At 31.7% G+C, this 25,536-nt stretch overlaps 1 protein-coding gene across 1 annotated transcript in view; it reads left to right on the plus strand.

Moving 5' to 3' along the window:
- Adgrl3 (adhesion G protein-coupled receptor L3) overlaps nucleotides 1-1,013 on the plus strand; it is a 785,567-nt gene extending 784,554 nt beyond the window's left edge. The window contains exon 25 of the mRNA XM_058571494.1: nucleotides 533-1,013. Coding sequence (XP_058427477.1) covers nucleotides 533-606 — 74 coding nt within the window. The 3' untranslated portion in view covers nucleotides 607-1,013. The remainder of the gene's footprint in view (nucleotides 1-532) is intronic.
- Nucleotides 1,014-25,536: the final 24,523 nt, after the last annotated feature.

Consider the following 25,536-nt stretch of genomic DNA (forward strand, 5'->3'; position numbering starts at 1 on the left):
ATTTGTGGTGTTCATGCCAGGGTACATGAGTACTACCTTCACCAGGAAGACAAGTCAGGTGTCTTTATTCTCCTTTGAATAGAAAGCTTTTGGCTGGAGGTCATTTTGTGAAGGTCACATTCACTTAACTAAGGGTCTAGCTCAGATTAAAATAAAAGTTTTAAAAATGGTTTCAGATGGTCTTTTCCATATAACATTGCTACAAGTGAAAAAGAGTAAATGACATAAAGTGGTTATATAATGCAACTCTGTGTGCAAATTTGGTATTAATTTCAATATATATCAAGCTTCTATTAGATATTAATTCTTATAAACTCAGAGGAGGAATAAAACATAAGGAAATTAGATGAGAGGTGATAGATATTTTCACTTTCTTTTCCTAATTTATTACTTAATGTCTTTGGGATCTGAAACTTTTTGTGTCAAAAATATCTTCTCTCATCTTGCAGCTGTGTTTTATTTAACTAATAATGGCATGATATTCAGAATTTCTGTATTTTAATATACTCACTAGCAACTCATGTTGGTGCAGGAATGCCTTCCAGAAGTCCTGCCGTGCATTGTGCTGACCCGCCTGGCATCATGACACAGAACCTGTGGAACTGAGACTTAACTGCCATATGGACTTGCCCTTCAATATCTGGCACCACAATATGCATGAATGGAAAATAAGTGAGTTTTGAAATGTATGAAATGTATCTGTTGGAAATGCTTTCAATTAAAGAAGTTTAAAATTGTAAACAGATGATTTTGTTCTTTTCAGCTTAGTCGAAAGAGAAGTTCTCTCTTGTCAGGTATATACTCAGTGGTTCACAAATATAATTATAAATACACGACTTTTAAAAGTATCTCACTTTTAAATAGAATAGAATCTATCAAAATACCTTCGTGCTGTAGGGCATAAACCTGTGGATATTCTACAAAAAAGTACATCAGTGTCTTCAAGGTTCATGCTTTAAAATGCCTCTCAGCATATGGGACTACATCTTAGTATATTTGATGTATCTTCTCCTAAAGTCATTGCTCATTCAGAACATATATTTGTGTGTATATATATATGTGTGTGTATATATATATATACATGAAGTATATATATTTTTTCTTGCTGATGTGAATACAGATACTAACATTAATGAATATAACATATGATACATTCCACAATGAGGCAATCTACTTAATTAGTGCATAATCCTTTATAGTTTTCCTGCAGAAAAAAATTAAATTTTCTTAAAATTTTAAAGCAGTTTTCTGAAATTTGACAAAAATATTTTTTAAAGCTGCATAATACTAATAATACTAAGTCACAAAACTGATGCTTTTCTATACTACTGCTTATTGAAAACAAATTTGAATCATGCTGAAACAAATTTGGAATTATCTTTCTATTCCATTTTCCCACAATTATTATTCTATAAAAAGCAATAAAAAGTATGCAGCCAAACTATTTAGAGAAATATTGTGCTACAGTATGTTAAAAATAAATTATTATTTTTTTCTTTTTTTGCCTTATAGAAATTGTGATGGTATCAGCTTTTTAAACCATATAATTTTTGTGATTTTTCTCATTCTAAATAAATATTAAATTTTGCAACTAATTTGTCATTTTTTTTTCCTAAAGAAAGTTTCTCAAACCAACCTCTGGTCCCTTATAAAACTGAAATTTATACCTCTCTCTGCTCCTTGGAATGGTCATTCATTTTAATTTTTGTTATTAAGTGCATATAAAATAGCATTTCACTGTGTTAACATTTTACAGTTTGGGGATCTCTACTCCTATTTTTATTGGCTATATGGCTTTTCTCTTCTGTGAAAAGTGTCTTTATGTCTTTTAACCTTGTTTTTGTTTATTTGTTTATTTTCATCTTTTAAGACTTTCATATTGATTTGAGGAAATTTTGTTAAAATAACATCTCAATATTGTGTTGGTTATGTGTATTTTAATTATTTTCTCACATTTCATAATTTTTTCACTCACTTTAAGATATGTTTTAATTAATAACAATTCTTAATTTTTTTGCAGTCAAATCTGTAAGTCTAACTTAGAGTTAACTCTTTTTTAAAATGTATTTTTAAAAGTTTTCAAAATATAGAATCAATCTTATTATTAAATGTTATTTTTTTAGATGTGTTTTTTTTCCATGCTTCTAAACCCAAACACTTTTCAAATATGCTTTTCAATTGGTCTCTAAAACAATTCTTTTCTGCCATTTGTCTTTCATTTCTCTTCAGTTTACCTTTTCTATAGTGTCAAGTGGTTTTAGTTTTATCTTCTCTCCATGTAGATAGACATCTTTTCCCTTAACAATCATTCCTTTACTTACTGATGTGGAATGTCACTTCTCTTGCATGTCAATCTGGGTGAATATGCTTTTCAGTTTTCTATTTTATTTCAGATATCACTTTGTTTATTTCTGTAGTGTTCTTCTTTATTTTAGTTCTATGGTGTCTTATTTATTATAACTTTATAATCATTTTCTACATCTGGTTGAGCAATTCCTTTGTCCCTCTTCTTTCTTACTATTACTTTTTATTATAATAAATTTTAAGTAAGCTCATCACAAATTATGAGTAATCTTATTTTACAAAAAAAATTGTACTTTATATGATCATTATCAGGAAATATGCTGTTTTCAAATTCTAAGTCATCATAGCCATATATATAGTATACCACTTTATATATTTAAATAATCTTTAAAATAATTTACTAAAGCTTCCAAAATTTTCCCTATAGTAGCCTTGAATACTTTATATTCTCTGTTAAAATTTCAAATTATGATACCTTTGTAATTGTGTTTTCAGGGTTTTTGTTATTGATAATTAGAGATGCAACTGATAAATTTTATATTACTATTTAATTAAATATTAATTATACATACAACTAACTTACTGAATTATTTATCCAGTAAATTAAATTTAGCAATTTATAGACTTTGCTTTTTTTGTTTCTACTTTAAAACTTTATATATCATTTTTTTTCATCTTATTGTACTTACTGAGGCTTTTATTACGATATTACAAAAAAAGTGCTTGTATTGTGTTTTTGCCTACTTCTGGATTTTAAAGGGTCATCTTCTAATCTTTCTTCTTTCAGGATGACATTTTCCCCAATTAGCTCTTCTTTATGAAGTATAATGTTGTATCCTATTCTTATTTACTAATAATATTTATCACAAATGAACATTAGATTTTATTAAACACTTCAACAAATTAAATGATCCTATGTTTTCCTTTTTTAAAATTTTGTTAATGTGTTAAATTAAATGTATGGGCAAACTTTTCAACTACTCTAACCGGGATATCATTTGGGCCAAGGTCTATTATTTGAAAAACACATTTGGATTCAATTTGCAAATATTTTCTCTAGGATATTGCATCTGCATTCATGAGTGAAATGTATCTGCAAAACTTTCCTTTCTTATAATGTGTTTTTCTGGCTTTAATAAAAGGTATATCCAAAAATGGTAAAATGAATTTGGAGGACTTCCTCTTTTTTCTTGTCTATAAGACTTAGCATGTTGTCTCTGGGAATTGGCTTCCATTTTCATTGCACAGAAGTTAGCTGTCTATCTTTCAATATTTTGAACATAATCTGTTATTTTATATTTCATTTTAGTATTTCATCTTTTCATTTGATGTTGGGCAATGTCATTCAGATGTTTCCATATGTTGATTTATTTTGTTTTATTCTAAAATTGATACCTTGGAATTCCCAAATCTTTCATTTGACATATTTTATTACTCATGAAATATTATCAGCCATTATCTTTTTACTAATTCATTCCCTTCTTTCCATCTGGGCCTCTAATTAGAACTATGTTAGGCTTTCTTTTTTGAATTTTATTGTTTGTTAAAATACTTTTCATAGTTTTTTTTTTTCATCATGTTAAAGTTAAAAAGTGTTTTTCCCCATGGCTATATTCTGTATAATTTATTTTTTATCTTTTTTGATAATTCTAAACTTCTATTGTATTTAATTTGGTATTATATCTATACACTCATTTCACTTTTTAAAATTGTAGTTTATGTAAGTTGTTTCTTTTTATGTAAGTTGTTTTCTTTTTAATTTTTTTAATTTATATATGACAGCAGAATGCATTACAATTCTATGAAATATGAAATATCATATATAGAGCACAATTTTTCACATCTCTGGTTGTATACATAGTATACTCATACCAATTTGTGTCATATACATGTCCTTTGGATAGTAATGACCATCATATTCCACCATCATTAATAACCCCATGTCCCTTCCCTTCCCCTCCAACCCCTCCGCCCTTTCTAGAGTTTGTCTGTATCTCTCATTCTCCTTCTCCCTATCCCACTATGAATCAGCCTCCTTATATCAAAGAAAACATTTGGTATTTGTTTTTTTGGGGGGGATTGGCTAACTTCACTTAGCATTATCTTGTCTAACTCCATCAATTCACCTGCAAATGCCATGATTTTATTCAATTTTATTGCTGAGTAAAATTCCATTTTTAAAAAAAATTCATCCATCCACTGAAGGGCATCTAGGTTGGCTCCACAGTTTAGCTATTGTGATTTGTGCTGCTATGAACATTGATGTTGCTATGTCCATGTAGTATGCTGTTTTCAAGTCCTTTGGATATAGTCTGAGGAGAGGGGCAGCTGGGTGAAATGGTGGTTCCATTCCCAATTTTCCAAGAAATCTCCATATTGCTTTCCATACTGGCTGCACCAATTTGCAGTCCCACCAGCAGTTTATCAGTGAAACTTTCCCCCCCCACATTCTCACCAGCGATTGTTGTTGTTTGTATGCATAATAACTGCCATTCTGACTGGAGTAAGATGAAATCTTAGATGGTTTTAATTTGCATTTCTTTGATTGCTAGTGATGATGAACATTTTTTCATGTATTTGTTGATGAGTGTCCATCATCTTCTAAGAAGTGTCTCGTCAGGTCCTTGGCCCATTTATTGATTGGATTATTTGTTTTTTTGGTGTCTGGTTTTTTGAGTTCTTTATGTACCCTAGAGATTAGTGCTCTATCTAATGTGTGAAGGGTAAAAATTTGTAGATGTAGGTTCTCTGTTTACCTCACAAATTGTTTCTTTTGCTGAGAAGAAGCTTTTATTTTGAGTCCCTCCTATTTATTGATTCTTGATTTTAATTCTTGTGCTACAGAAGTCTTATTAAGTACTTTGGAGCTTAATCCCACATGATGGAGATTAGGGCCAACTGAAGACAGGTTCAACCTTGTGTTGCTTCTTTGATTCCTGAAGCATGCTTACTTCTTATTTACAAATGTGAATACAAATACATGTGTTTATATATGTATATATACACACTTTATATATGTGTATATATATAATATGTAAATATATATTTACTTATATTTATGGTCTTTTTCTGAGGTCTACTTTTTCTTGCTTTGTCATCCACACTACCACCACACCCTGGATTGTTCTAATACATAATACTTTATTTCCCTTATTTTCTCCAGTAGTATTATTTTAAAAAACATTTTTTTAAGAGCTAATAGTGTTCGGAGAGGAAATTGTTCCTGGGCATTTTTTGTATTCTAGGATGAACATTTGCTTTTCAAAAAAATATTTTCATTTGCTTTCCCCAGATCCATGGAAGTACTAATAATCTCCAACAATTTACTGGAAATTTATGGCTATATTTTTATGTGTTAATGGTCTAAGTTCACCAGTACCAGCCTAGAGTTATTACTTCTTAAAACAAATTGCCCTTTATACACTTGAATCTGAAATTTAATATTGAGAATCTATTTAGGTAACATAATTGGTTGTATTTTAAGATAAACAAATATATGTTCTACTTTTGTTGTCGTCTAAATACTTAAGGTAGATGAAGTTTGATATTTTCTTGAAACTGTAGTTTCTATGACAGGTTTATAACACCTTTGTTGCTGAAATTATCTGATTGCTCCAAACAAATGGATTCATATTTAAGGTTAGATAGACTTATTAACTATGTAATTATAGAATTTATCATTGAACATTTGCAGGAAGCTGATTTGGCTAGACCCCAAGAGAAGAAGATGTTTTTGAGGCACTGTTTATATGTAAACATGATGCTTAATCAGGCTACACTTCTAAGTAGTTAAAAATGAATAGATACTGTGAATAGTAATTTAGGTACCAAAGTAATTTTTAAAGGAGAATGCCATTCTGGTGCCTTTCTTAATAATCAGCATGTATTTAATGTAAGTTTTTCATCCTTATTATCTACTGAGCTTCTGAAAGATAAAATGACAGTCTAAAATACAATATTCATCTAACATGTCACTGAAAATAGATTTTCTGTCATTAAATATCTGTACATTTAATGTTATCTTTATTTAGAATGAATTATAAATTTCCAGGTGTACTGAAATGATATATTTGATGCAAAAATTCCTTAAAACAATGTGAACATATATATAATATATTATTGCATAAATGCTTGTGCCCGCTTAATACCTATTCTTAGCACTTCACATAAATAAGACTGTGATTATGGATCCCAATCTCATGTGCTTTTAGCTGCACAGAGATAAAGTACATTACACTTTAGAATATAAAGTTAGTACATCTTAGGTTATGTGAAATAGAAATCCACTCAGCTTGAGCAAAAGGGTAATTTATTAGGGCAGCAGTATTCTTAGGCCTTGGGAAAAGAATTAGAATGGCAACACATCAAAGAATCCATTAAGTTGCTCTCTTGGTGCCTCTTATGCCTACTTCTCTCTATATGTCATCCTTTATTTTTCTCCTGCACTACAGAATGGTTTTTCTTTTTCTCAGTCTCATAGGTGGAAAATTACCAACACTTGCTCTCGTGTTGATGTGAAGTCACCAGGTAATTGAGAAATACTAAATTGGTTCTCTAGGTATCAGTTCTCAATATTTGACAAAGGAACTGATTGGTAGAGTTTAGGGCTCTATTATTTAAAAATGTGAATACATATACTTGTGTGTATATATATATATATATATATATATATATATATATAGGAGTGTGAATGATAATGAACTGTGAACATGTGGCATGGCTGCTACATCACCAGTGTTCATGGAGGATGGAGAATAATTTCAAAAAAGAAATGCTCGAAGCCAATTTAATCAGTACGAAGTATATATGGCCAGAGGCTGCATGCTCTAACACCTTGCCAGTCAAAGTATGGGTCATGGAACAAGACTGGTATTACCAAAAAGCAGTTTAGAAATTTAGAATCTCAAACTCACCCTATTCCTTATAAATCAGAGCTTGCATCTATCCAGATTATCAGGTTATTTGAATGTACATTAAAAATTAAAACATGGTTCCAGTCTGTTAAAAAGTCAAGACCATGTATACATGAAAAATTGATAATAACATTTTACTCTTATTCCAGAATTAACTTCTTAACTTCCCAACTTAATCCTTTATATCCTGACAAAATCTTATCAATTGACTTATAAATATATTTTAAAAATTATAAAGGGAATCTTGAAAAGTGAGTGTGTAGAACATAGGAAATTCATTCCCTATAATGAAAAATTGAAAAAATTAAGACACAGGATCAAAGAGAAGGAAAAGGGCAGGGAAAGGAGAGGTAATGATCAATGAAACTGACCATATGTATGAATATATAACAATGTATTACATTAATATGTATACTTATAATTCACCAATAAGAATTTTTTAAAGAAGTAACTGGAATAATAGCAAAATAAAACAAAAACTAAAAATTTAAGGCGTAAGTCCTAATAACTTGTGTTAACAGTTTCAATTTTATGAGCATGTTTACATTAATTACCAAAAATAATAAGCTAATTGGATAACTCAGATGTAATCCTGGTAAACTTGGTGAAAATATTTAAAATAGTGGAAGTTCTTAGCTCTTATGCAAGTGTACTTTATGTAATAAAATATTGTTAACTAAGTTTTATTAATAATTATTACATCCCAAACACTTTTCCAAATAATTTATACAGATTTTCTGATTTATGTTTGGTCTTATTCAGATTGTGACTCACCATAACTGGACTTCTGAAAATATAAAGGTTTTCAGCTAGGTTTGCTTTTTTTGTTTGCTTGCTTTTATCATTGTATCACACATTTCATCTAAGGGGCTTGGGATGTGAAGTGGGAACAATCTGCATTTGAATTCTGGTGCAACCTCTTCCTAGTTGCATAAACTTGGGCTATTTATTCCCTAAGACTCAGTTCCCTGTCTGTAATAGGGAAATATAATTATATTTCCTATATACAGTTGGGAAGATTAAGAAAGCCTGCTTTTAACTAAGGCAGATGTGGTTGTTTGGGCTAGATATTTATCGCCATTATGTTTCCTTTTCAAATAACATCTTGCAAAGAGTACATATTGCCTGCATTTGAGTATAAAAGCCATTTGGAATTTTTTACTTGATCTTTTGTTTGGGTTGACTTCATGCAATTGTACACCATTGTATATATGCAATGTCAGAAATAAGTAAGCAGAGAGAAAAATCAAAATGGAAAGCATTGTTTGGTAACATTTGTATATATTTTTCCTGAGCTTTCTTCCATAAATAGAGTTCTAGCTTCCAGAATTCCTGATTTAATATGAGATTTTCCAGAGATAATCCATGCAACAATTTAGAGGTCAGATATTCCAGGTTAGAAAGTTTTGTGGTAAATTTATGACTTCCTATAACAATAAAGACAATTCCTGATCTCATAAACATTGATTTTAAAGAACTTTGCAAATGTTTTTTAATATCTCTGTATGACATAAGGTTAGGCAGAATATTATTCTGATTTAATATTTTGTTTTTATTATCTATATTATGTATTTCTTAAAATGAAAAATTCAGATAGAATATATCTCATATAAAAATACATTGGATTCCTTACTTCAAAGTTTTGTCATCATAAATAATACTACTCTTCTTTTCTGAAAAAAGAAAAATTTGGAATCAATTGAGAAATGAATTAGAGATTAAAGAGCAAAATACTGTGATTACTTCATTCATGATTAACTGGAAAAGGTAAATTTAGATGTAAAACTAGGTTGGCTCCTTAATAGCTTATTTCTACACTAGACCAACTCAGCCCATTAGTGGGAAAAAAATGCATCATTTCTGAGGACACAGCAAGCAGACCAGGCCTCTTCTCCAGCCCTTTACCAACCACATGGAGACAGCCGAGATGCTTGCTGCTACAGAAAATAGAAGCACAGCTGTTGCCAAGAGACTTACCATCAGTTTTTTCTCTCAGCAGCACCTTCAGGACAATTCTTCATTTCCAAAGTAATTTGAACTTCCTCCTATCTCCACCCACCCAAGGTAATTTGGTGAGATAACACATGATTTTGATAATACTATGAAATTGAAGACATTTAAAGACAAATAGTATGCAAATGATCTGGAGGATAATCTTTAGAATCTAAAGATACATTGTTCAACTAAATATACCAAATAACATTTAATATTTTATACAAGAATAAGGATTTACAGCATCTCCCAACCAGCCTAATATTTTGAAATATGAATTAAACTTTGAATGTGTAATTAAAATACTATTTGATTCTTCTTTACCATTGACAATTTAAAAAATACACTTTTGTTACTAAATCTCTTCTAACTTCTCCTACTTTTTAACATTCAACATTCCTTTTAGTATTTTAATAATTTTAGGGTGACAGGAAGCTCATTGGGAAGGTTGTAGGGCAAACCATTAATTATAATGCAATTACATAGATAAAAATCTCAAGTATCAAGTTTAGAACGTATTTTTACTTTTCTTCTTCATTGGATCAACTGAATTTTCTTTGATTCCTCCAGCTCCAACTTCAATTAGACTCATTACATCATCATAAGAAACTAATCTCTTCCCATGACCTGGTGTATGCAGAATGTATAAGAAAGCCATGGAGACAAGATTTATTTGTTCAAATGTTAAGCTCTTTGTTCATGAGTGGACAAAGAAGATTACATTCTGCTTTTCTTCTTGTTGCTCTGTTTTCTATTTTTTATTTTATTATTCTTCAAACTTTTTCAGCAGTTATTTATTTATAGACATAATAAAAGTATTATAAACTGATCTGTAGTATAGTAACAAAATATAATTAATTTTTACTATAGCACAAATTTTAATTGTCAGACTTTGTAGTATGGAGACCAAATCACTAGCTAGGATAAATAATATCTTACATCTTATTTTGTAGTTTTTAAGATTGTTATTTGTTTGAGTTTTTTTTTCTTTGTTTTAATTCAACTTTTACCACCTACTTTGAATAAAACATGTCAGAAACAGAATTTGTGATATCAGCTTCTAGAATATAATTGCCCATTTAAAAATACACATGTTGGATATTAGTGACATTCTTAAAGATGATTAAACTATTCTCTCTGGACAGTTTAACAGCATTCTTCCTGCATACATGCTCAGCCATCTGGTTTACCTAAAGAGAGTTTAAAGAATGATGTCACCAGCATTCCTCATCTACATTGAAAATACTGCACTGCGTACACAAGTGTTATTAGAAACATATGTTTAGTTTGAAATGCCTGCCATTTTATTCATTGTGAGCCAGATTCTATTAGTGGCAGAAATACCTCAGGAAGTTAGTTGGCACTTTTGAATTTATTAAATTACTGCTGAAAGGCACAAAATCTTAAAAGTAGCCTCATATATCTGTTACACCCATCATAGTGCTTAATTTACTCTTAAGGAGAAAGTTTCCACATGAGAAAATCTGTGTATTATTGTTGAGATATACCGCAAAAATTGCAACAATCAGCTAGCGTTTATATTCTTTGGTTTAAAGGACAAAAAGTCAACATTTAATCTCATAGCAAAAATATGGACACTTTAATACAGAGTTTAAAAAACTAAATTTGTTGTTTTTAGATAAATATGTCAGTAGAATATATTTTGACATATAATATATGCATGGATTATAACCCATTCCAATTAGGATGCCATTCTTGTGGTTGTATATAATGTGGAGTTACTGGCTGTGTATTCATTTATGAGCAAAGGAAATTTAAGTAGATTCATTCTACTGTCATTCCTATGCCCATGCCCCCTCATTTTCCCTTCATTCTCCTTTCTGTAATCCATTGAACTTCTATTCTTTCCCTCCCTAGTTAGTATCCATATATCAAAAAGAATATTTGGCCTTTGTTTTTTTTGGGACTGGCTTATTTCACTTAGCATGATATTCTCCAGTTCTATCCATTTGCTGGCAAATGTCATAGTTTAATTCTTCTTTATGGCTGAGTAATAGTCCATTGTGTATATATACAACATTTTTTTTTATCCATTCATCTGTTGAAGGACACCTAGGTTGGCTATTGTGAATTGAGCTGCTATAAACGTGGATGTGGCTGTGTCACTATAATATGTTGATTTTAATCCTTTGGGTATATGCTGAGGAGTGGGATAATTGGGTCAAAAAGTGGTTCCAGTCCCAGTTTTCTTAGGAATTTTCCTCACTGCTTTCCAGAGTGGTTGCACCAATATGCAGTCCTACCAGGATTGTACTAGTGAGCATTTTCCCCCACATCCTCGCCAACATTTATTGTTACTTGTATTCCTGATAATTGCCATTTTGACTGGAGTGAAATGGAATCTCAGTGTGGTTTTAATTTGCATTTCTCTAATTGCTAGAGATATTGAACATTTTTTAAAGTACTTGTTGACCAAAAATATATATAATATATATATATATATATATATATATATATATTTTTTTTTTTTCCTGTGAAGTGCCTGTTCAGCTTCAATTATTATTGATTTTTCAATATTAATTATTGATTTTTCTGGGGTGTTTTTTTTGAGTTAAGTTATTTCTATATCCTGAAGATTAATGCTCTATCTGAGGTGTAGGAGGCAAAGGTTTTTCTCCCATTCTGCAGGACTTTTCTTCATGTTCTTGATTGTTTCCTTTGTAGTGAAGAAGCTTTTTAGTTTGATACCATCCCATTTATTGATTCTTGATTTTACTAATTGTGCTTTAGGGGTCTTATTGAAGAAGTAATTTCCTAAGCTGAGATGATGGACAGTTGGGTCTAATTTTTCTTTTAGTAGGCATGGGATCTCTGGTCTAATGCCCATATCCTTGATCCACTGTGAATTGAATTTTGTGCATGATAAGAGATAGGGGTTCAATTTCAATCTACTATATATGGATTTCCATTTTTCCCAGCACCATTTGTTAAAAAGGCTATCTTTCCTCTGATGTATGTTTATGGCACTTTTGTCTAGTATGAGATAACTGTATTTATGTGGATATGGCTCTGAGTCTTCTATTTTGTTCCATAGGTATATGTCTGTTTTTGTGGGAAAACCATGTCATTTTTGTTACTATAGCTCTGTAGTACAATCTAAGTTTTGGTATTGTCATGTGTCAGGTATCACTTTTCTTGTTAAGGATTGCTTTGGCTACTCTGGGCCTTTTAATTTTCCATATGAGTTCCATGACTGCTTTCTCTATTTCTATGAAGAATGTCATTGGAATTTTAATAGTAATTGTATTAAATCTTTATAATGCTTTTAGTATTATGGGCAATTTTGACAATGTTAATTTTGCCTATTGAAGAACATGACAGCTCTTTCCAAATTGAAGTCTTTTTCAATTTCTTTATTTAGTGTGCTGTAGTTTTCATTGTAGAGATCTTTCATTTCTTTTACAGATGAAATTAGGTTGATTCTCAAGGGTTTTTTGTTGTTGTTGTTGTTGTTTGTTTGTTTTGCTTTTTGAGGTTATTGTGAATGTTTAATGTGAATTTTTCTGATTTCTCTTTCAGCAGATTCACCACAAATGTATAGGATTGCAATTGATTTATGGTATTAATTTTATATCCTGTTTCTTGCTGAATTCATTTATGCATTCAAGAAGTGTTCTGGTGAAGTTTCTTGTGCCTTTTCAATATACAGTCATGTCCTTGGCAAATAGGAATAGATTGAGCTCTTTTTTCCTATTTATATCCCTCTAATTTCTTTCTTTTGTCTATTTGCTCTGGTTAGGGTTTCAAGAGTTGTGAAAGAGGGCATCTCTGTTTTGTTTCAGTTGTTAGAATGCTTTTGATTTTTTTCTCCATTTAGAATGATGTTTGCCTTAGGTCCTTGGGTTACACATATATAGCTTTTACAATGTTGAAGTATGTTTCCACTATCTCTAGTTTTTCTAATTTTTTGAGCATAAATGGATAATAAATTTTGTCAAATGTTTTTTCTGCATCTATTGAGATAATCACGAGATAAAAACAAAATAATCTTGTCTTTAATTCTGTTGATGTGATGAATTACATATATTAATTTCTGTATGTTGAAACAGCCTTGCACTCCTGGAATGAACCTTGCTTGATCATGGTGCACTATCTTTTTGATATGTTGTTGTGTGCAATTTGCCAGTATTTTATTAAGAATTTTTGCATCAATATTATTAAGGGATATTGGTCTGAAGTTTTCTTTCCTTGATGTGTCTTTGGTTTTGGCATCAGGGTGATACTAGCTTTGTAGATGAGTTTGGAAGGGTTCCATCCTTTTCTATTTCATGAAATAATTTGAGGTGGATTGGTCAAGTTTTTCTTTGAAACTCTAGTAGAACTCCACTGAGATTCCATCTGGTCCTGGGCTTTTGTTTGTTGATAGGCTTTTCATGGCATCTTCAATTTCATTTCTTGAAATTGATCTGTTTAAATTTTCTATGTCTTCCTGATTCAATTTGGGTAGGTAATATTTCTCTAGAAATTTGTTAATGTGTTTATGATTTTCTATTTTATTGGAGTATAGCTTTTCAAAATAGGTTCTGGTTATCATCTGTACTTCAATGATGACAGTGGTGATATTTCCTTTTTCATTTTAAATTTGCATTTTCTCTGTTAACTTGGCTAAAGATTGAGTTTGTTTATTTTTTCAAAGAATATACTTTTTGTTTCATTAATTTTTAAATTTTTATTTGTTTATTTCAATTTTATTGATTTGGCTCTGATTTTAATTATTTCCTGTCTTCTATTTTTTGGGGTATTGATTCATTCTTTTTCTAGAGCTTTAAGACGTAATGTTAGATTACTTATTTGGTAATTTTCTATTCTTTTTAAGAAAGTGTTCAGTGCAATGAACTTTCCTCTTATCACTGCCTTCATAGTGTCCCAGAGATTTTGATATGTTGTGTGGCGACTCTCCCCATTTACCTCTACGTATTTTTTAAATTCTATCCTCAATTTATTCTACTATCTATTGGTCATTTAGTAGTCTATAATTTAGTCTCCAGGTGTTAGAGTAGCATCTATTTTTTATTTTATCATTGATTTCTAATTTCATTCCATTGTGATTTGATAGAATGAAAGATATTATTTCTACTTTTTTGTATTTGTTAAGAGTGGCTTTGTGGCTTACAATAAGTTCTATTTCAGAGAAGGATATGTGGGCTGCTAAGAAAAAAAATGTATTTAGTCTTTGATGGATGAAATATTCTGTATATGTTTGTTAAGTCTATATTATTAAATGTATTTTTCTTTATTTAGTTTTTGTTTGGAGGATCTGTCCAGTGATGAGAGAAACATGTTAAAGTCACCCAGTATTATCGTGTTGTGGTCTATTTGAGTTAAAAAATTTTGAAAAACTGTCTGATGTTAGACAGAAAATGCAAATTATATTTGAGAATTTAAAAGACATAATCAGAAAAAAAGTATTCTTTTAGGTTTATTTAGTGTTTCAGTGACTTTAATTTTAAAAGAATGATCTGTTTGCAATAAATTGCCCTAAGGTATGGGGAAAATGATAACAGGTCTGAACAATGAAAAAACTGAAAGATTGAATTGGGGAAGTATCTTAGAGATAGAGCACTTGCTTAGCATGTGCAAGGTACTGAGTTTGATCCTAGCAATGCAGAGAGAGAGAGAGAGAAAAGGATACAAAATAAAATTTAAGCACTTTTTGTAGCAATAATTGAGATTAGAATGCGACTATTATAGGATGTAAATTTTTCTACACAGTAAATTTTAAGTTTTTCTCTTTCTTTCTTTCTTTCTTTCTTTCTTTCTTTCTTTCTTTTTTTGTGCTGGGGATTGAACCCAGGGCCTTCTGCATGCTAGGCAAGCATTCTACCAACTTTAAGTTTTTCTTTAAAATATTACTCAAAAAGTTCCTCTTCTAAATTTTCATATAAACTTCCTCAGTCTCTATAGGTTAGTTGTGAGGACTTTACCCAACTAGTACCTACTAAAATGGTGTCAGATTTGCATATGTGCATATCTTCCTGTCATGTCTAGATTACTTATACTATGTAATACAACATAAGTGTTATATAAATGCTTGCTACACCGTATTGTTTAGAGAACAGTGACAAGAAAAAACATCTGGATGTGCTGGATGTGTTCAATACAAATGCAATTTTTAAACATTCAACCTGTAGTTGTTTGAATCCATAGATACAGAACCCATCTATAGGAGGGTTGCTATAATTTCTCTTAAAGATTTCTTTTCCTGAAGGACAAAACTTTTAAATTAGCATCATTTTCATTGTTTCTAGAAGTAGTCTGTCCTGAGCATGTAAAGGGGATGGCAGATTTTAAACAGAATCAAATTTATGTGAGCAAGTATAAATATAGAATGTTTTGGAAAAAGCATTCTTTCAAAGGTGCTTCAAAGAACTAATTTGAAATCAACTTTGATGTAATCAAATAATTTAAAGTACTTGAAGTATAATGTTATTCTATTGCTAGATTAATTTGTATTTTGTGTTTTTGTGAAAGTTCAAATCTCCCAAATTAAAAACAAAAACAGATATGCTGATGTAACATGGTAACCCCCAAAATGTCAATGTAATCTGATAGAGTAACATTTAAAAATTACTACAAAATATAAATTATGTAGAAATAATGTGGTATATCAAAAGCATAATAAATTCTTTGTGTTTTAATGTTTATACTATATATAGAAAGCAGTCTTAGATTAATCAGACATATAAAATAGATTTTCTCATTTTTTTCAATAGACAGGTCTGCATCAATGCAGTTAAAAATTCAACAGTTTCCAAATTGAGATTCTTCAAGGAAACAATGCAGTCAATGTATACTTAAAATATGGCATAGGTTTTGGAAATAAAAACCTAACTTGTATTTTAATTCAAATCCCATTATATACTAATTATGTGGTCCATGTTAAGTTACATAATCTCTTTGAGCCTGTTCTGCAAAATAAGATGATTTTAAGGGACTATGTCCATGATACATATTGACTGAAGTTATTTAGACCACCCAACAAATTATCCCAAAACCTATAGGTATAAAACAATCACGCTCATTAATTCTATGAATTCAGAATTCAGACAGGACACAGTGGGTATGATATGAATCTACTCTTCACTGCACCTGACCTCAGTTGGAGACTTGAAGATGAAGCTGGAATTATCTTAAGAAAACATGAACTCTGTCTAGAGTTGATGACAGCAGTCATGTGTGGGCCTAAGTCTCACTTCACATGAGCACTACATATAAAGGCTGGTTTAGGTTATCTAGTAGCAAGCTCAGTTGCTGGAGCAAGTGTCCTCAGAGAACATCAGGTGGAAACAAAAGCTAAAGCAACGCTTTAGCATACCAGGGTGTATGTGACTGAGACTTGGAAGTCACATGTCATCATACTGCTGTGCTCAATTGGTTAAGGCAAGCATACGTCTAAGCCCAAAGGAGGGAGAAGAAACATGGATCCCCACCTTTTGATAGGAAAATGTTTAGTCACATTGCAAAAATACATGGAATGGGGGCATATATATTGTGTGACAAGCTTAGAAAATAAAGTAATCAATATACAGAAGCTATTCTTACTTTTATATGATATAGTATTGAATTGTAGAAAATGCAAGGATTTAGGAGTTGAGACATATTGACCTTTTTACTTCAAATTTTCTATAAAACAATAGTTAGGGTCTCTTACATAATTTAATCTATTAAATTAGAAGGGTGCACTTATTTTGGAGTGTTACTGTGAGGACTAAAGAAATCATAAACCAATGAACCTGACAGACACTGAAAGCTCAATAAATGTTCCTGTATGCCTTCACCATGTTTTAGCTCTACTGGTAATAACACTAGAAATGCCTTTCTACTAATAAATCAGAGTAACCAATAGGCCAAAGCAGATGTTATGGGTCAAAGGGATGGACATCTGTTTGGAAACAAAATGACCAACATATGTAAGACAGGCAAAATTTAACTTTTTATATGAAAAAGTCTAACGTGTCCACAAATTAGAGGAACAAATTTATTAAAAACAAAACAAATAAACAAACAAAAACATAGGATCCTGGAAAAGGGAGGTGGCTGACAGGGAAAAATCCCTAGTTACTAGACAATGGAATCAAAAAAATCAAATTGCTTGTTCAGAGTTATCCCAAAGGAGCAAATCTGTGGCTAAAATTCATGTCTGATAGCTTGTTAAGTTCAAATCTCTTAAAACCTAACTAAGCACATTATGAATTTTCTTTAAAGCTTTTTAAAATTTCCTTAAACAGAATCATGCATTAATTATAATTGAGTATATTATTTGTGTGAATATAGTAATATTGTGATTATAACTAAAGAATTAATGTCTTATAATAGTTCTTCAAAATCTTTAATATGATAAAAGCTATTATTATGGAAAATAATCAGGAAATTGAAGTAAAAATAAATGAAATCATTTTCAAACAAATTTCTCAAAAATGTACATTTCAGTTATGGAATTCTAACCAAACATGCAACCATAAGTCGTTGGATGGAACATTTAAGTATATACTTCACAAGTCAATCAATTTTCTTATCTCTGAATAGTTTGGTGGTTAAGGATGGGATGATGCATGTAAGTACTTTACACCTTTGTTGGTTCAAAGTAAATGCTCAATTAAGTGCTAAATTTAATTTTATTGTGATATAAGTCAACTTATAATTATACACATAGCCTTTGCTAACTGCCTTCAAAACCACATATTTATTTACTTACTTATTATTTTTTTATTTATATATGAGAGAGAAATGCATTCCAATTCTTATTACATATACAGAGCACAATTTTTCATCTCTGATTGTATACAAAGTATATTCACACCAATTCGTGTCTTTGTGTTTTTATACTTAAGGTTAAGTTATTTATTTATTTATTTATTTTAAAAAATTATATATGACAGCAGAATGCATTACAATTCTTATTACACATATAGAGCACAATTGTTCATATCTTTGGTTGTATATACAGTATATCCACACCAATTCGTGTCTTCATACCTATATAGATAATAATGATCATCACATTCCACTATCATTAATAACCCCATGCCCCCTCCTTTCCCCTCCAACACTTCTGCCCTATCTAGAGTTTGTCTATTCCTCCTATGCTCCTTCTCCCTATCCCACTATGAATCAGCCCCCTTATATCAAAGAAAACATTTGGCATTTGTTTTGGGGGGATTGGCTAACTTCACTTAGCATTATCTTCTCTAACTCCATCCATTTACCTGCAAATGCCATGGTTTTATTCTCTTTTATTACTGAGTAATATTCCATTGTGTATATATGCCACATTTTTTTATCCATTTATCTCTTGAAGGGCATCTAGTTTGGTTCAACAGTTTAACTATTGTAAATTGTGCTACTATAAACATTGATGTGGCTATGTCCCTATAGTATGCTGTTTTTAAGTCCTTTGGATATAGACCAAGGAGAGGGACAGCTGGGTCAAATGGTGGTTCCATTCCCAGTTTTCCAAGAAATCTCCATATTGCTTTGCATATTGGCTGCACCACTTTGCAGTCCCACCAGCAGTTTATGAGTGAACTTTTTCCCGCACATCCTCCCCAATGCTTATTGTTGTTTGTATGCATAATAGCTGCCATTCTGACTCAAGTGAGATAAAATCTTAGAGTGGTTTTGATTTGCATTTCTCTAATTGCTAGTGATGATGAATATTTTTTCATGTATTTGTTGATTGATTGTACATCATCTTCTGAGAAGTGTCTCTACAGGTCCTTGGCCCATTTATTGATTGGGTTATTTGTTTTTTTGGTGTTTAGCTTTTTGAGTTCTTTATATACTCTAGAGATTAGTGCTCTATCTGATGTGTGAGGGATAAAGATTTGCACCCAAGCTGTAAGCTCTCTATGCATCTCACAGATTATTTCTTTTGCTGAGAAGAAACTTTTTAGTTTGAGTCCATCCCATTTATTAATTCTTGATTTTAATTCTTGCACCACAGGAGTCTTATTAAGGACGTTGGGGCCTAATCCCACATGATGAAGATTAGGGCCTACATTTTCTTCTATTATACTCAGGGTCTCTGGTTGTACTCTAAGTCCTTGAGTTGAGTTTTGTGCATGGTGAGAGGTAGGGGTTTAATTTCATTTTGTTGCATATGGATTTCCAGTTTTCCCAGCACCATTTATTGAAGAGACTCTCTTTTCTCCAATGCATGTTTTTGGCACCTTTGTCTAATATAAGATAATTGTAATTTTGGGGGTTAGTCTCTATGTCCTTGATTCTGTACCATTGATCTACCAGTCTGTTTTGGTGCTAATACCATGCTGTTTTTGTTACTATTTCTCTGTGGTATAGTTTAAGGTCTAATATAGTGATGCCACTTGATTCACTCTTCTTGCTAAGGATTGCTTTAGCTATTTTGGGTCTCTTATTTTTCCATATAAATTTTATGATTGTCTTTTCTATTTCTGTGAGTAATGTCATTGGAACTTTTATTGGAATTGCATTAAATCTGTATAGTTCTTTTGGAAGTATGGTCATTTTGATAATATTAATTCTGCCTATCCAAGAGCAAGGTAGATCTTTCCATCTTCTAAGGTCTTCTTTGATTTCTTTCTTTAAGGTTCTGTGATTTTCATTATATAGATCTTTCACCTCTTTCATTGATTAGCAAGTATTTTATTTCATTTTAATTTTTGAGGCTATTGAAAATGGGGTAGTTTTCCTCATTTCCCTTTCAGAGGATTTGTCACTGATATAAAGAAATGCCTTTAATTTATGGGTGTTGATTTTATATCCTGCTACTTTACTGAATTCATTTACTGGTTCTAGAAGTTTTCTGGTGGGACTTTTAGGATCTTCCAGGTATAGAATCATATCATCAGCAATTAGTGTCAATTTGAGTTCTTCCTATGTGTATCCCTTTAATTTCTTTTGTCTAATTGCTCTGGCCAGTGTTTCAAGAACTATGTTTAATAGAAGTTGTGAAAGAGGGCATCCCTGTCTTCTTCCAATTTTCAAGGGGAATTCTTCAATTTTTCTCCATTTAGAATGATGTTGGCCTGGGGCTTAGCATAGATAGCCTTTATGATGTAGAGATATGTTCCTGATATCCCTAGTTTTTCAGTGTTTTGAACCTAAAGGGGTGCTGGATTTTATTAAATGCTCTTTTTGTGTCTCTTGAAACGATCATATGATTCTTATCTTTAAGTCTATTGATGTGATGAATTACATTTATTGATTTCCATATGTTGAACCAACCTTGCAACCCTGGGATGAATTCCACTTGATTAAGATGCAAGATCTTTTTGATGTGTTTTTGTATTCAATTTGCCAGAATTTTATTGAACTTTTGCATTTATGTTCATTAGAGATATTGGTCTAAAGTTTTCTTTTTTTGATGTGTCTTTGCCTGATTTTGAAATCAAAGTGATATTGGCCTCATAAAATGAGTTTGGAAGTGCTGCCTCTTTTTCTATTTCCTGAAATAAATTGGAGAGTATTGGTAAAAACCACACATTCGTATGATATGTTATTGAAAGAATGTGGGTTACAAAAGCAATTCTCACCTAGTCGAATCACTCTGGTTTTAAATGAGCCCAAATCCCTTTTCTTTCATATGATTTTTTGGAAGGCATTTCTGTATTTATTGTTGCTTTTGAGTCTTTTTTCCCACCTCCTTCCCGATTTACAGTCTTCATTCCTTGATTTAAAACAAAGCCCACTATGCCATTATTGAAATACTGTGGCTCTTCTGTTGATGTATCCAGCTCTGTCTTTGATTACTGGGTTTGTTCTACTTACCATGAAGACTCAACCATGTTTGCTAAAATGCCCCATTTCTAACTTCTCTCCTGACTCTGATGATTTGTTCCAGATTTTAAGCCCTACTCCTGGCCAAGATTGCTATTTTTTCATAAGCTCTATTACTGTACACTCAATTATTAATTGACATTTGTAAATTGCTTATAGTCTTCTCTCACTACACACTTAAAACAGATTTCCTTAGGGCCGAATTGGAGAACATTACCTTCAGTTGCCTCATTGACAGAAGATGTTCAAGATGAAAATCTTTTAACAAGCACAAGGTGAGTTCTCCATTGAGGTAGGACATGAAAAATGACAAGAAGAGTCACGTTATCTATTATACATCAGGCCTGTGCTGATGAACATGAAAACCACAGTCTCTGTCTAAGGAATTTATAATTAAGTGTGAGAGATTCTTGTTTTAAAAGATAATTATCATCTAGGGTGTAGGCTAAAGATTCAGGGTACTATGGAGAATGCATAAGAAAGTCAACTAACTGGTTTGGCAAGTCAGAGAAGGCTTCCTAGAGAAAGTGATCTGTAGATGAATGAAATACAAGAGAAGACAGGATTATGGTTTCAGGGAGAATATAGTTTTCAAAGAGAAGTGTTGCATGTATACATTCTCATGTTAATTTTAGGATGGCCCATGTAATGTTGATCAGAAGTGCATAGAGAAAGAGGAGCTTGGAGAGGTTAGCCAGATCCTGAGGACTTTGAGAGTCATTTAAAAAAAAACTTAGATTTTATGTAAAGAGCATCCCATGAAGTGAAATCTTATCATTTAGGAAGATTGTTATTTTACTCATATTGCAATGGAAAAAGTGAAAGGTGAAAAATTAGAGATTGATTGGATAGGACAGCTTGGAGACTACTGTCCTAATATAGTTGAGACATAATGGTGGCTTCATCCTGAAAATGACAATTGGATGAATAAAAATAGACAAATTTAAGGACTATTAGGAGGTTGATTCCACTTATTTGATTCTTATTTAAATGTGGTTTTTGTGGTGAGGTGTTAGACAAAGAGAGGTGTGTCTAGTATACTCCATGTATAGATTCTTGATTGATTCTGGGGTAAACTCTCAGGCCTTGGGGTCCTTTCACAGTTTCCCTAAGGAGACTCTTTATTTTTGCATTATAAGAATTAATAATCTAAATTCACAGTGTATTTATATATTTGGCCTTTTATCATTTTTTTTTTGTTGTTGCACATTTCTTACAACCATTTTTTATGGTTTAATCACTGTATGGATTTATTTCTACAAGTCTGCCATGGAATTAGATGGTACTGATTTTCACCAATCCCCTAAGGAAAATATAGCTACACACTAGGCAAAACTATTATTATTTAGGAGACAGGCATTTTAGTGAAGCCCCTGGGAATCTTTTAGTTGAGAGGTGTTTGGCTGCTTCCTTCAGCTATTTAAGAAGAGTCAGAGGCAGTTGTCTTTAGAGACATTGAGACACAATTTTCCTACTCAGTTTCTCCCCATCTAATTTCAGGTTGTTTCCTTGTGTAATGCTCTAATGTTATATGTAATGATGCGTAAGTTTAAGTAACGAAAAGGTAAATGCTCTTATAATAAGAAAATAAAATCATTATCCAATGATTCAACTGTCAAATCATATCAAACATGAGCACAATACACACTACACAGTCATTAGGAATGCATTCTCTGTTATTAAAGGAATTGGTTAAGTCCAAGATTGCAAATCTTGTAAACAATGGAGGGTAGGATAACATTTGGGTTACTAGAGTATGTCAAAATTCCTTAATTTTTTTATTAAATAATATGAAAGTATACGTAGTTGTCTGCAATTTTCAAACAATTAGGAAAAACAGAAACTTTAAATTTTGCAAAGATGTGAAATTGAATGCCATTGTGTTTTTACAGTACCAATGTGTCTATATTTTATGTAACGACCATAAAGATGTGTGAAATTACTGTTTAAAAACAGCAGTAAACAAAAAAAATGAATAAGTGAAGCCATCAAATAAAAATAGAATAATAGATGAGTGACTACTTTTTCTTATATTATTTGATGTATTTTTCAAAGTACAAAACAAATGAGAGAAATCATAAGAGATGGATCATTTATGTCTTTTAGAAAAACTTTCACACATTAAAAAATGTAGTTAAATAAGCATGACAAACTGGGATGAAATTATATCATTAAAAAATATGACAACTAGGCACAGTTGTACACACCTGGAATCCCAGTGACTGAGGCAGGAGCATTGCATATTTGAGGCTAGCCTCATCAACTTTGCAAGACCCTGTCTCAAATAAAAATATAAAAAGATGAAAAGAACAAGTTATATTAGCTCAGTGGTAGAGCACCCTGGGTTTAATCTCCAGTACTGAAAAGAAAAAGAAATATGACAAATATCTTTTTAATAAAATTAATATCTTCATTTCTTTATAAAATAAGTCTTCAAAAGATACTTTAATACTTTGGGGTCAAAGTTTGGAAATAAATGACTCATAGAGAAATACCAATAGCTTACGGGTACTTTGTGATGAATATTTATTTTTGCTTTGGCTCTCCAGCAGCTATTTCTCCATCTTCTGACACTAAAGTCATAGTGGACTTCATTCTGACACTAAAGTCATAGGGACTTCATTCCATACCCCAGCAGTGAAGTATATAATCTAGACTCAACCCTCAACCCACTCAGGGATGGGCATGTGCCCAGGAAAATATATTCAGCTCTTCCAAGATCTTTCTGGGATCTACTGGTAAAGAGGTTTACCCACTAGACTTCAACATGAAAATACATGATGCAACCATCTTGTCACCATGTAGAGTCTAAAAATAAAGCTTATAAATCTAAAAAAGAACTGCAAATGTGAACAAACAAAAAAAGTCTAGGAACTGATGACTTTGGGTCCAGAACTCCAGCTTTTCCTGGAAAGTGTTTATAACCTTTTGGTAAACAATATGTTAGTAATAATTTTATTCCATGAAACCCAGAATACACAAATTAATAAACTAAAATATTCACATATTTTTCTTGTTGTGTGTCTAGTGATATGATTGTTTGTAATTTTAATTTTTTATTCTATTTTATCCTCAAATAAAATAGAATCTAAGTGGCATGCATTGCTGTTATTTTTAAGTTTCTGTCTTGCTTTATTAGTTTCAAAAATCATGAAAAATACAATAATGTGTTAATTAGCTCAATCATATGAAAAACATGACTTGATGTGAATCAATTGAACTTAAAAATATATTAATTCTTACAGATACAATGAAATGTTTCTCGGAATTAGACAAATTGTGAGGTTTGTGAAAGCAATTTTCTAAAACTTTCAACAGGAAATTTAAGTTCAGGGGATTGCCCCCACCAAAGCCTCATCAATAAATACCACTGCATTGGGAGTTAGAGTTTTAATATATACATGTTTTAGAAGAGGCACAAATATTCAGCCTGCAACACCAGGAAAACCAATATATGTTGACTCAAAGCCCCCACCAAGATCATGAACGTAGGTCCTTCTGACATGGCAGCTTCAGTGTGGCAAGTTACCAACTTAAGCAAAAACATTACTCTCAGACATGACACATTAACGCCCTGATAGGGATTAACCGGATGGTAATTATAGGTAGGTAGGAGATAGGTTATTGGGGTGTGACTTTGGGGTATATATTTTGTCCCTGGTGAGCTACGACTTTTTCTCTTTTTCTTGGTGTCTATGACCTGACCTGCCTTCCTTCACCTCACTCTTATGCCATGATGCCCTGCCTCACCTTGAGCCCAGAGCAATGGAGCCAGCTGTCTATGGACTGAGACTTTTGAAACAATGAACCCCTGAAACTTTTCCTCCTCTGATATTGTTCTTATCAGGTCCTTTGGTCACAGCAGTAAAAATGCTGACTAAAACAACTCCCAAAGTAGGATAATGATACAACAGAAAAATGGAGCAAATATTTTATTAATACTCTGACTACCAATACACTCTACAAGAGTGACATCAACTAGATGGTAGAAAAGGAGGTTCCAGCCCATGTAATCTCATGGAAACACTGATTTACACATTCATGGTTGAAGATATCTTCATGTGAGCTGTGGAAGCCAGACAAGAACTGGATTGAGTACAGAAATGTAAAAAAATGTAAAAACTACAGCAAATAAAAAGAAAAGATAGAACACAACCAAAATCAATCACTATTTGTACACTGAAGAGGGCACAAAGAACAATTTTACACGACTCGTGTTATCCTCCCCTGAAAGTCAGGGAGACTTTGGGGAGCAGCATGAGAAAAGTAGCTTGTTATATAAGACTATCTGTGAATTTCTCAGAAGAAACATTGCAGGGTTAGAAGAATGGGAGGATACATTTAAAGTAAAGAAATAAAAAGAGAAAGAATGATCAAGTGTGTCACAAATGGCAAAACTTCCTTTTAAAAATAAACTTCCCAGTAAAATTTTCTATTTCTCTAGAAACAATTTAAGACCCCTAAACTGACAAGAGTTTGTCTCCACAAAACCCATCATACAAGAAGCGCCAAACAGAGTTTTTCAGTTGAAATAAAGTCTGTAAAATGG

Source organism: Marmota monax, unplaced genomic scaffold (genome assembly GCF_021218885.2).
Source record: "Marmota monax isolate L192 unplaced genomic scaffold, Marmota_monax_Labrador192_F-V1.1 WCK01_AAM20220418_F8-fsc00025, whole genome shotgun sequence".
NCBI classification, from domain to species: domain Eukaryota; kingdom Metazoa; phylum Chordata; class Mammalia; order Rodentia; family Sciuridae; genus Marmota; species Marmota monax.